The sequence below is a fragment of the Quercus lobata genome, chromosome 3 (genome assembly GCF_001633185.2).
Source record: "Quercus lobata isolate SW786 chromosome 3, ValleyOak3.0 Primary Assembly, whole genome shotgun sequence".
In the NCBI taxonomy this organism is placed as follows: Eukaryota; Viridiplantae; Streptophyta; class Magnoliopsida; order Fagales; family Fagaceae; genus Quercus; species Quercus lobata.
This window is the reverse complement of record NC_044906.1, coordinates 2,147,511-2,160,494: the sequence shown is the minus strand read 5'-3', so window position 1 is coordinate 2,160,494 and position 12,984 is coordinate 2,147,511. Positions and strand designations below refer to the sequence as shown.

Sequence of the window (12,984 nt, the reverse complement as noted above, 5' to 3'; positions counted from 1 at the left end):
ATTATTATTATTATAGATACTTTTATTATTTTAATTTTAAAATAATATTATTTGTGTTATAAGCTTTTATTCCAAGAAGATTTTATTAAAACTGAGATCTATACAAAAAACTAATATGTGGGACCGTACTCAATACAATTTTTTTTTTTTTTTTTTGAGAAACAATACACAAGAAGTTGAAAGCAAAATTTAAATAAAAATCCTTTGTCTTACTTAATGTTATACTTTATGTATTGTTTTAAAAACGGGACTGCCTAGCCAGTTGAACTAGGAATTGGACTCAAAATAGGTTTGGGTAAAAATTGAAAACTGATCAAATACAGGAAAAAATCAAGTAGTCCCTTTTTCAGTTCTCCAAGGAGGGGCATTAAAGTCTTTTTATTTTCAATATATTTGAAATTGGCAAAGGAGGAATGTGAACCCTGGGCGTCTTTCATGAAAACACAAGAGACTATGAAATTAAGCTATAGGGCTCTTGGAGATTTGTATTCCCAAATTTGCAAACAATTAACATTGAAACTCAATAGTCATTTAAGTCTCAATATAATTTTTGATTGCATAATTAGGGTGATCAACTAAGTGTAACCATGCGACTCCAAAAATAAATAAAAAAACTAAGTGTAACCATGTTTTCATCAATCAATAACTTTCAAGTCCTAATAAAGATGCAACATTTAAATTTAGCTTCACAAAAATTATAAATAAATAAAAAATCAGCTTCATAAAGTAGGACACAAGTTACTAATTGTGTGACATACGTAGCCTTTCTTACCCAACTAATATTCTTTAGTTATAAGCCTATAACCTCACTTGAGGCACATGTCTCTCTCACGTGTCCACGAATTATTTACGCGTGAGAAAGGATATGTGTGTACAAGTGCCCACTGATATTTTACTTCCCATTTACTTCAATTAACAATTGATAATACATTCTCAAAAAACAATTGATAATAGAAACTATCAGCATTGCCATGTTTCTAATGGTCCAGGATTTTTTTTAAGAGCGTTACATTTGGAAGGTGCAATTGTGCAAAGAATAGTTAGGTTATGAAAAAAAAAATCTGCTTATGCTAGTATAAGAAAAAATTATTTAATGCTCTAGGGTTAATTTTTCCCTCTGCACCTTAATTATTTTGAATTTAGCCACTGTTGTGTGAAAAGGGAGCATTACTCTAAAATAATAAATCTTAATTACTTTAGCAAACATATCCCAAATTGATTTTAATTTGGTTATTTACTACGAGTTCAAATCTTCTGTACCACTTTTTGTGTACCATTCTATGTTCCACCAATCACTATTTGCCATGTGTTCATTTTACTTTCCTTATAGAATTATTGAAGTTTAAAATGGAAACCAATCATACACTTGATAAGTAGTGATTGGTGGAACATAGAGTGGTACACAAAAAGTGGTACAGAAGATTTGGACTCATTTACTACAGACAAATTGGACTAGCAACCTTTTAATTGATAAACTTTAATTAATGTACCTGTTCGCTTTCAGGAATGACTTCTCCAGCATCAATTATGTCTGAATTTTGTGTACTTAAGAAGCTCATGAGCTTTGGAAGACAATGTAGTAGTAAGCGACGCAATTGAGGGAACAACTTCATATCTGTGTCTTCTATTCTGCCCTCTTCTTTTTCGACCATTGCACCCATGATGCTGCATTCTCTTATCTCTAATGTTTGAAGTTGTGAAAGGCTTTTAGCTATGGATGATGAGAAGATAAACTTTAGTTTCTCACAATGTTCCACTTTCACAATGCTTAAGTTACCAAAGGATGTCAAGGGAATTTGTCCATGACATATTTCTTCCAAGTTGATCATGTTTTTGAGAGAAAATATCTCCAAGACAGGAAAGACAACATCAGCAATAACCAACCCCTTTGAATGGATGATGTACTTCATCTCAGAATTATTTTGGACATGTAGATGCTTCAGTTGTTGGAAGCCTTTGCTGTCTAATTCAGATATGATACTCTTAACACCTTTTAACTCATCCAAACACAAATCTTCTATTCCACTCAACAACATCTTGATCCCCCTCCCTAATTCAAAGCTTGAATTCAACTTGAGTTTTAGTGCTCTTGAGCTTTCAGATCTACCAAACTGATCCCACACATCTCCTATAAATATTTGGTATCTCTTCAACTTCTTAAACAACAAATTTTTTGGCAACATGTTCGCATTTGGAATATTTACTTCTAAAGTGGTCAACAACGATAAATGCTTTAACTCTGCCAGACTAGCTCTTTCATTGTTCACTCCTTCAAGCTCCCATTGAGTGAAGCTATCACAGACATATAACTCTTCTAATTGTTTCAAGTTTGATAGGACGTTGGGTGGAATCACTTCAAGTTCGGTACAATTGCTCAAATCCAACATCCGTAAATGAGTCAAGAGACCTATTTCTTGTGGCAACTGTGTAAATTTGGATTGAGCGAGGCTAAGAATTTCTAGATTTTTCAACCCTCCAATCACAGCAACATCTTTCAGAACACATACATCTAGACACAATGTTTGTAAGTTTGTGAGGAGATTAATTGATGAAGGAAGTGATGAAAGTCTCATTTTAGTCAAATCTAAAACTTTGAGCTCCCTCGTTCCTTTAAAACAAGTATCTGAAATTTCAAAATCTCGATCTCTGCCATCCACGTAAAAGAGTTTTAACTTCGGACTTACCAACCTGTCAGGAAGTTCATGGATATCCCTAGCATATACAGAGATTGATGTGCACATTTTTAATGCATCTTCATCTGGCCATTTTACTGGATCATCATATCTCATCATGAACATATTTTCAGCCTTGGCAATTAGTATGGCGACATCACGAACAAGATCATGCATACGGACATACTCCCTCATATGAGGGTCTTCTAGCAACAAACAAGAGTCTTTGAGGTTCCGAACCAGAGTAGATACTTTATTTCTAGCTTCTTCCAATGTACAGACGCTAGGAAATAAACACAGTCCGAAACAGTATTTTAACAAGTCGCGGTAGTAAATGGTAGAATCAATTTGACCACATAGCAAAAAGAAAGACTTGACCATTGGACTTCCAAGATGTTTGTAACTCAACTCTATTTTTGAATACATAGCTGCTTGCATTCCTGTGAGGTGCACAGGGGAGGGCCTCCTTAGTTGCTGTAAGGCATCCTCCCATTCAAACAAACTCTTATTTTTTAATGCCGTTGCAACTGTTACAAGTGCGAGAGGCAAACCTGCACACACTTCAACTACCTGCGGTGCGAAGGATCTCAATTTAGTATCTTGGAGAGAATCACCTGCCATCTTCTCAAATAAACTCCATGCTTCATCTGGTGATAAAATATCAAGCTCAAAATTTTTTTGCGTGTTCATCTCACAAGATAATATATCTCTATCTCTGGATGTCAACAATATTTTACATCCATTACAAGGAATTCCTATCGCCTCCAAATCAAGTTTATTCCATATGTCATCTAGGATAATAAGTACTTTCTTGTTTCTTTTTAACCTCTCTCGTAGATGATTTGCTCTTACAACTAGAGACTCCACATCGAACTTCAGATCTAGCATGTCCGCGATTTCTATTTGAATTCTTCTCAAGTCGGGGCTTTGCATCACAGCAGCAATAGCGACCTCGTCAAATAACTTTTCTTCCTTGGCTTGCCAAACAACTTCGTTCACAATTGTAGTCTTCCCCGCACCAGGCATCCCCCACACCCCAATAACGTTGATATTAGTATCTCGTAGTGCCTCCATAAGTCCCTTCACAGATGACATTCTTGACTCAAAGGTCACGTAAATAGCATGTGAAGCAGGACGGTGGGAAACTCTGTCAAAATTGCCAGTTTTTAGGGCATCATCGATATCTTGTACTATTTTCTTTGCTTTCTTTCTTTGTTGACGACATTGCTTCAATTTCAGGCATGCCCCACCGGAAGATCTCGTATTTCCTTTTTCTTCATCTTCCAGAATTTCCTTGGCCTCTTTCAAAGTCACATCTACCTTTTCTAACCAATTGTGAACATCAATTTCAATTTCTTCAGTGCTTCTTATAGCAGCATCAACGGAATTTTGTACCTTATCTCTAGCAGCATCCAACATCTTTACTTTTTTCTTCATATTTTGAATGTCGTTGCAGTAGAGAAACGATTGACTTAGACACTGTCCAACTAAGCACTTAGCTATCTCTGCTGCAATCGAAATAACAATCTCCATTCTTATTTCAATATATCTGTCCTCTTTTCCTTCTGGTTTTTTTCTCCCTTTTCTTTTTCCGTATGTGTGAAAGTAGACACAAACTCAAACTCAAAACCAAGAAAAAGAAAACTAGACTCTGCAATGAGTATGAACCATTGGGAGTAACAAGGAAATACACTCTCCTTGGGATATTCAATGACCGGAGTAAAGAGGCCCACTAGAATGAAGTTGGGAAAGGAATCCAACTTAAGCAAAGTGAAAATGGGGACCAGCAGAAGCACGTATCTCTCTTTCTCCAAAATTGAAAATGATTAGGCAGAGAGTTTGGAGAAAGGTATGGTAAAGATGGCAAAACGACCATGAAGTATGAACAGTCGTGAATCGGATGTGCACCGACAAACCACACCAATCAAACTTTAGAGCTTGAATTTCACACCTAAGTTAATTGCTTCACCAGCCCATCCAGTCATGCCCGGCCTAGTTCTGAATATTCAAAGCGTGAAATGTTAGAAAACTGGAGTGTTCCATCCATGTTTATCTAAAAATAAAAAAAGAAAACTGGAGTGGATAATGGTAATATTAAAATTCAAATTAAAACAAAGACATTGTGTTTTTTTTTTTTTTTTTGGGTTGTTTCTTAAACAAAATGACAAATTGACAACAATCACGAAGGGAAATTAAATTGTTCCCAAATAGACTCATAGATTATTCTATTTTTATTTTTTGGATTTTCTGCTTATTTATTTCTTTTAACTCAACACAAAATCTACATTAACCATTGATTGCAAAAAGTAACACTCTATATCGGTTCTGCTCAAATGGTAAATGTGTATCGACTGAATTCTTGAAAAGGAATGAAACGAATACATCAAACCAAATCAATTAATAATAATATTAATAATAATGATAATAATAATAGCCTCATCACACACTCCGCACATGCCACGAGGCTTTTTTCTTTTTAGTTTAATGTAATTATTCAATTTCAATTTATCTATAGTTAATGAAGTTACATAGGATGAGATTTTTAAGAAACTAAAATTTAGGATTTGAAATAGAGTAAATGATTTGGTTTAGTGTGTGCTAGTTTTTAGAAAAAAAATTATCAAACTTGTGTGAGATATATTTAAATAGGGCATGCTAATTTTAGGAAAAAAGTTTCTATCGTAGTTTTTTTTTTTTTTTAATTTTGTTGAATTACAATTTTAACCCTATTTTTTATTTTTTAAGAATAAAGATTATCTAATTAGCTTAGGGGTATTTTTGACATTTTCTAAAAACATAACTAACTTTCTAAATCCTCTAATAATATATAAAGATAATACAACAATAAACATCTAAAATTATATAAAGATAATACAACAATAAACATCTAAAATTATAAGACATCTAGGATATTAAAAGAGAATTGTGAAATTATATAGATGAAATCCGTTATTTAAATATTATCACAAGAAACAATCACAATAAAATTATATTTTATATATATTAAAAAAATTATATGGTACATTGAAATAATTAAATAACTTTTTTTTTTTAGAATAAATAATTAAATAACTTAGTTGCTCAAAGTACAACTATACTGCCAAGTGCCAATATTTCAAAATGTTTATAATTATTATTCCAATTAAAAGTCTATTGCCCATAATTTAAAAGAAATTTTATTATTTATTCTACATTTCATTCAACCATACTTTTAATAAATTAACAATGTTGAATTGTATACATTATATGCGCATTATGTGACTCAATGTAAGTATTATAGTTGTAAGACATCATTTCTTCATGTAACTTGTTAGAACTGTATACATTATTTACTTTTAAGTAAAACTCCATCACCAACGATTTAAAAAAAAAATAATTAACCTATGATCTAACCCGATACTCAATTGAGCAAGATTGCAGAGTTGTGGGCTCTTAGAGACGGCCTTGATCTAGCCAAAGATCTTAATATCTCTAATCTAATTGTAGAATTGGATGATCTATCCTTAGTTCATTTTTTTCATAACTCTGCCGAAAATAATTGTAGGATCCAATTGACTAAGTTGCAAAACAGGAGGATTGTGAAAACAAAATAATCTGAATGTTATTTGTGTTTTAAGTATATTTGATAGTTTTTGATGGACTTAATAGGTTTTTTTTTTTTTTTTGAGAAAGAAACTGACTCATTTTATTAACTTGAAACGATTACATCCAAATCTAAAATCGAAGTAATATGCGATGGACTTAATAGTTAATAGACATAATTTTCAATTTCGTGAATTTAATTATTAATATTGTTCAATCTTTTTCTTTTTTGAAAAGATGATATAGTTCAATTTGATTCTCAAAAATAAATATTGTTCCATTTATGTTTTGATTAAATATGTTGGTCTTGAACTAAATGCATAAATGCGGTTTAAGTGGTAATAAACGGTTCTTCTCAAAAAAATTAAAAAAAAAAAAAAAATTGTAATATACAGTGCGAGTATTTTCTATGTAGAACACGTGCCTCATTTGGTTCCAGGTTTAAAAACAAAATATTTTAAAATTTTGACATTCAAAAATGAAAGTGAAAAACAAGAGTAAATAGAGGGCACACATATCTTATGGGTTTGTAAATTTTAAGATAAAAAGAACTTATACCTATATAAGCTAAACTATTTCCTTATCTTTTTTGTAAGGGTCACCAAATAGTCTATAGTCCACGGCCCGACCCAAAAGCCTAACGGCCCATTGAGCTAAGGGGCGGCCCAGCCCATTGTTATCACGGCCTATGAGTAGCCCACTAGCCCAGTGAGTCAGGCCATGACCGTCAACTAACACGCTAGCGTTTGACATGTAATTTGTTTTGCCACATTGGCAAGTCAACTAATGAGGAGGTTACTTTGACTAACAGAAGTAGTGTAAAATCTAAGTAACTCCAAACTTTAAGAGTTTACATTACAATTTACCCTTATTTTTATTTATAGCTTTGTCTTTGTGTGTGGACTCTAATTCACGAACAAGCCTTACATGTAACAAAGATAATGAGTTCAAGTTACATTTCGATCTAATTTTTAATAATGTTACATCATTCATTTTTTTTTTTAAAGAAATATTTTGAAAAATCAACCTTTGAAATTCATTGTTTTGTTATACTATTCGTACTTAAAATTATCAAGATTATCAAAGATTAATAACTATTTCATCATAAAAATTTTAAATTTCAATTATTTTTAAAATATGCAGAACATGAGTTCATAGGTTAGATAATAAATAATATTCAATTAACAAGAAATTTATGAGGTGAGATTTCAGTTGCGTCTGGAGTGATTTTTTGCAACAACACACAACGTAATAAGTTTTTATTTTAACAAATCTACCATAAAATTACATTACCTCTTTATAACATTTATTCAAGCAAAATTTAATTCTTTTTTGTATTTTAAGAGGTAAATAACAAAGTACACTTCTAATGTTTGAGGTTGTTTGGATATTACACCCTAAAGTTTGTAAATTTAAATTTTACACCAAGAAGTTTAGCTCTGTTAGCAAAAGCAGACCGACTTACGTAGCAAAAGAAAATTACAAATCATACCCCATTGTGTCACTTGATAGCTTCGTAGGAGAGTCACTAACAAAGTAGCTACTTTTTCTAACGAAGGTAAACTTCAAGGCGCAAAATCTATTTTTTCAAAGTTCAAGGTGTAAAATCCAAGCAACCCTAAATTTTAGAGGTGTACTTTGCAATTTACATTTTTTTTTTAATAAATCCAATATGAAAAATGTTAAAAGTGCTACCAGTTTTACTACAAGAAATTTACAAATTGATAATTGCTCTTTATCTTTAAAACTAAACACCAATTGGATTTTGTGTGACTGGGGTTTGAACTACAAATTTCTTATTAGATGATGAGACCCGACTAGTTCGAACCCCACAACTATTTCATTTTTTATATCCCTATTTAGTAACAAAATTATGTTAGTCATAAATTTCTTTTAAATATAATTAGTGCTAATGGGTTGTAACACCAATGGCATATCATATCTAGTGGTGGCATCAATTCATAAGTTCAATATCACGTGGGTTAGTGAGTTATTTTACATAAGGAAACATGTATAAATTGATAATTTTCAAGAAAAAAAAAATATTTATTGTGTCCTATTATTATAATTTAAATAAGTTAATTTTCTCTTATGTAAAATTTAACATATATAATTAATACATACATACATATTATATATGAAATTAAGATGATCATCCAAATTATAGAAAAATCTTAATAAAATTAAGAAAAACTTTAATATTATAATAATATGAATTTATTATTGATGTTTGATATATAAAAAGTAAAATATGAAACTAACATATATTGAATTTGATAATTTTATTCTTGTAAGTAAAAATAAATCTAAAACATTACGTAGTTATTGTATCGCTAAGATATGTAAACATTTGTCAGGTTAAAGTTAGGTAACAATATTAGACACGACCAGCAAATTTGTTAATATTTTTACAAGTTTGTGTCAAATGGATCAACTTGATTTTAACATGATTAATAAGTCAATTTCAAGATAATATGGTTCAAGAAGTTATTGGTCAGCTATCTTTGAGCCAAAATAAAGGTGAGATCCGCATGTCCTTTGAGATAAATCCGAATCAAGTGGTGTTCACCTCTTTGAAAAGAATAACATCATACGGTCACTTGCTCAAAGTTTTCAAGAAGTGAATAAAAAATTGATAAAAAATGTACACATTTTTCTTGAGAATAGAAGTGCCTACTTTTTTTTGAGAAAAAAAGTGCCTACTTATATACATGAGTAAATGCAGTGAAAACGAATAACGAATGGTCCAACATTGGAAAAAATGTTAAAAATTTATGGGTTTGTATACCTACACGTGGACATGTGGTTGGCCCCATGGGGCACCCTACTTTTGTGGAAGGGAGGACCAATTTAAGTGGGGCTCACTCACACACGTACGCAAGCCAGTTGAGTTGGACTTGGATGTGTGTGTCCATGAGATTTTAAACACCACAGTAAGGAACGAAATTTATCTTCAAGCATGTGCAGTTCAAATTCAACACCGCCTCTTATTTTTAAGCATGCATAGTTGAAGTTAAAATTAAACTCCGCCCTTGATCACAAACGAGATTTTCCATTCTATTTTCTTCAAGTCTATAATTTCTGTATCTTGATTTTATTTATTCACATATCAATACAGTTTATATTATATTTACTTTTTGTTTACATAATAAATATTTATAACTATATGTGTAATAGCTCACAATTGAACCTATATTTTGAGTCCATCCTTTCATTATGAAAGGAAATGTGCGGTTAAATAGGAATGACAAAATAGGTCTGGCCCGTGGATACCTGACTCTAATGGAGCGGGTTTTACCCGACCCATGAAGCAAATGGGGTAGATTTGAGTTTAAATATAAAAATTAAAAAATTAAAAAAAAAAAAAATCAAAACAGGTTCAGGTTAGATTTGGGTATTATGCAAACCCGCCCCAAACCCGACCCATATACATATATAATATTTTAAAAAATTCAAAAACCCTAACCCTAAGTATAAATATCTTCTAAACTCTCTCCATTTTCATTTTTCCTAATCCTATCCCTAACTCAACCACCCACTCCCTATTCATTTCTCGTCTCCCTCACTCACAAGGCCAAAAGCACAACACCTAACTCTCTCATATTCAGTTCACCCTCACCGATCTCGCACAACCCTCTCATCTCCCTCGCCCATCTCGCACAACCCATATCGCCATACCCCTTACCCATCTTGTACTGATACCCTACCAGTCAACCACCCTCTCATGGCCTCACTCAATCGCCCCCCACACGGTCTCACTCAGATACCCTCTCACGGCCTCACTCCACCTCAGTCTCCTTCTTCTTTCTTTTTTCTGTTTTTGTTTATGATTTCCATGTTTGTGTTTGTGTTAGGATTTGTGTTTGTGATTTTGGGCCGATCGTGATAGGATAGGGTCCGATGGGGTGGGTTTGGGTTTTTTTTTAAATCCATTTATTAAACAGGCCGGGTTCGAGTAATGGGAGCGGGCCCGCAAGGTGAGTTCAGTCATAAAGAAACCTGCTCGAACCATTCCAACGGTCAAACTATTCAATTAATTTTATATTTTAGTGGAAAAGAAGCTCAAATTCTGCAATTCTCTCTCATATTTTCAAACTATTCAATTAATTTTATATTTAAATTTGAAAGGAGTCCAAATCCTTCAATTCTCTCTTATTTTCAGCATAATATACTACATGTTATATATTTGATTTTAAAAATACGCATATTTTAAATATAAATAAAATTGGAGGAAATTGAAAAATTCAATTGGGGGCATTTTAGCGGAACTTGTGCTTTCCAAAAATAAGCTTAAGCCCAAAACTTTTTTTTTTTGTATATTAATAAAAGTAGATCTCTCAACCTGCCTTTTCAACTGCCTCTCCATTTGAATCTCCCAAAAAAAAAAAAAAAAATCTGTTAAGGCAATATTAAAATGGGAAATAGGAAAACAAGTTGAGCAAAAATCGGGTTTTGAGGGATTAGAAATAGGTTTTAAAGTTGGATATGGTAACGTGCATGGAAACAGGAATAATAGTAAGGTCCAGCCCAAAAAAAGTGGTAATCAAGATAAAAGTGGTAGTCAATCTTTGCATAGCCCAAAAAGAGTGGAGTTTGTTAAGGAGTCAACAAATGGAAACCCTATTAAGTCTTCCATTGTAGATGTGGAACATGGGCACAAAAGGAAGCAAACAGAAAAATTGATTAGGGAGGGTATGGAGGTTAAGGGAGAAAAAAAACAAAAAATTGTGGAGAATGAGCTAGGTGTTGGGTCAACAATGGGTACAATGGAGGTTGCAGGGCATGAAGGCAATCCTTAGATGAAAAAAAAAAAAAATATATATATATATATATATCATTTTGAGGTCCATGTATATAAAAAAGGTGTCGTTTGGCAGTTTTCAGGTTTTTTTGGACATCCAAGTGAAGATTTGCTTCTCTTTTAGTAGTTGGATTTTGAATTTTTTGTCTCTTTTTTCTTTTGTTTTCTTTTTCTTTCTTTGTTAACGATGTAATCGTGCTTCGCTAGTGTTTGTTAGTGATGCAAAAGAGAAATTGGGGGTCATATGTCCCCGTTCTCTTCCCCATTGTATGTTTTGCTTCTAATTAATAAAGACTATAGTTTCTGCTCCTAAAAAAAAATGGCAATATTTAAAATCAGAAAATCCAGATAAATTTGTTTTATCATTGGAACTTGTGCGCTATGATAAAAGGTCTTAAGTTCCTTTTGTTGTTTCTGCAACCAATTAACCATATCCAATAAAAGCATCACCCAAGAAGAACTATAAAGTTTTATAGTATCATATATCCTACCAAGTTAAATTCAACTTCATTATAATAATGAACAAGTAGATGATGCGGTCACAACAATAAATTTGTAAAGCAAAGCAAAAATGGACGGTAGAAGCAGGTACCTCTCTTTACTCCTCTGATTTAAGAGTGCAAAGCGAATGAACAGTTACTAGACTTGTCGAATACAAAGTTGGGCAATGAAACGTAGAGCGTGAAGAATGAATCTTGGAAGAGCAAGATGCTAGACAAGTCAACACTGAAAATTCATGGTGGAGAAGGTGAAACAACCCATCAATAAATTACTCAAAAAAAAAAAAGTAAAAAGCCAAAGCAATCAATAAAAAAAAATTTTAATTTAAAATTTATTAAAAAAAAAAAAAAAAAGGCACAGACAAAAGAAAATTGATGTGACCACCGGATCCCACCACAATGAAAATCCAGAAAGAAAGCAAAGGTAATAATATGACTTTTGACCTAAAACCTAAAGATATGACCCCCTACTGAAGAAAACATGAGCCATCACATTCATACCGATTTCGTTCATCAGTGAAAACAGAAAACTCTTGGCAACATCTTCTAAGTTCATGCTAGGCTGTAATTTATGTTGTAAACATTTTTACACGTAAATTTTTAAGTGAAATAAGCAAGTTCATAATTGGTACTTTGTGCGTTGCAAAATAAAGTGATTGAATTTGGTAAGGATGAGGTATAAAATTCATATTTTATACCGTACAATAAGAGATTGCCATGTTAAATTTTTACTCAAAACTGAGTACATCCTACCACACATAATAACATCTTAATAAACTCACAATCAAGTTAGATTTTCAAATAGATATTAAAATTGATTGGGTAGGGTTATACCTATTCTATAATAGGTAATATGATGATGTAACATGTTGAAATTGGCTATATAAAACCTGGGTTTTACATCACATTCTTATAAAATTTAATCTTTGTGTATATATTTGAAATTATATATTAAAATATTTAAAGAAAATATAATGTACCAAAATTATATATTTCACTATATATATATCAATTATAAAATTGTGAGAATTCAAAAGCTTATGTTGCATAATATTATTAGGTCAATCAAAATTCAAGCATCTTCAATTTTATATAGATTATAGATTTGTAAACAAAACATAGATTTAAATTTAATATATATAATATTATATATATATATATAAACACATATATAAAAATATATTAGTATAAATTTGAAATATATTTGTGTACGTGTTTAAATAAATTCCTAAAATATCAAAGTAGTATTAATAATTGATTCTGAAAAAAAAAAAAGTAGTATTTATAATTTATTGATAATACAAATAGTCATTTTTAATGATACAATGCTAATAAATCTAGTTTTAAAAGTTTAGAAATGAAAGTCATTTTATCTAAGTAATTCAAATAACATAATTTCAATAATAATTTATTTACTAATTGGTAGTAT

The 12,984-nt window shown here is 31.5% G+C and overlaps 1 protein-coding gene across 5 annotated transcripts in view; it reads right to left on the bottom strand.

Moving 5' to 3' along the window:
* The window catches only part of LOC115979880, a 48,356-nt gene that overhangs the window by 17,387 nt on the left and 17,985 nt on the right, over window positions 1–12,984 (bottom strand). For 4 of the 5 annotated variants that reach the window (XM_031101958.1, XM_031101957.1, XM_031101961.1 and 1 more), the window contains 2 exons: window positions 11,648–11,781; window positions 1,491–4,670 (listed from right to left, as the gene is read on the bottom strand). In XM_031101958.1, the coding sequence (XP_030957818.1) occupies window positions 1,491–4,205 (2,715 nt within the window). In that variant the 5' untranslated portion in view covers window positions 4,206–4,670; window positions 11,648–11,781. The remainder of the gene's footprint in view (window positions 1–1,490; window positions 4,671–11,647; window positions 11,782–12,984) is intronic. The other variant, XM_031101960.1, reaches the window with a different exon arrangement.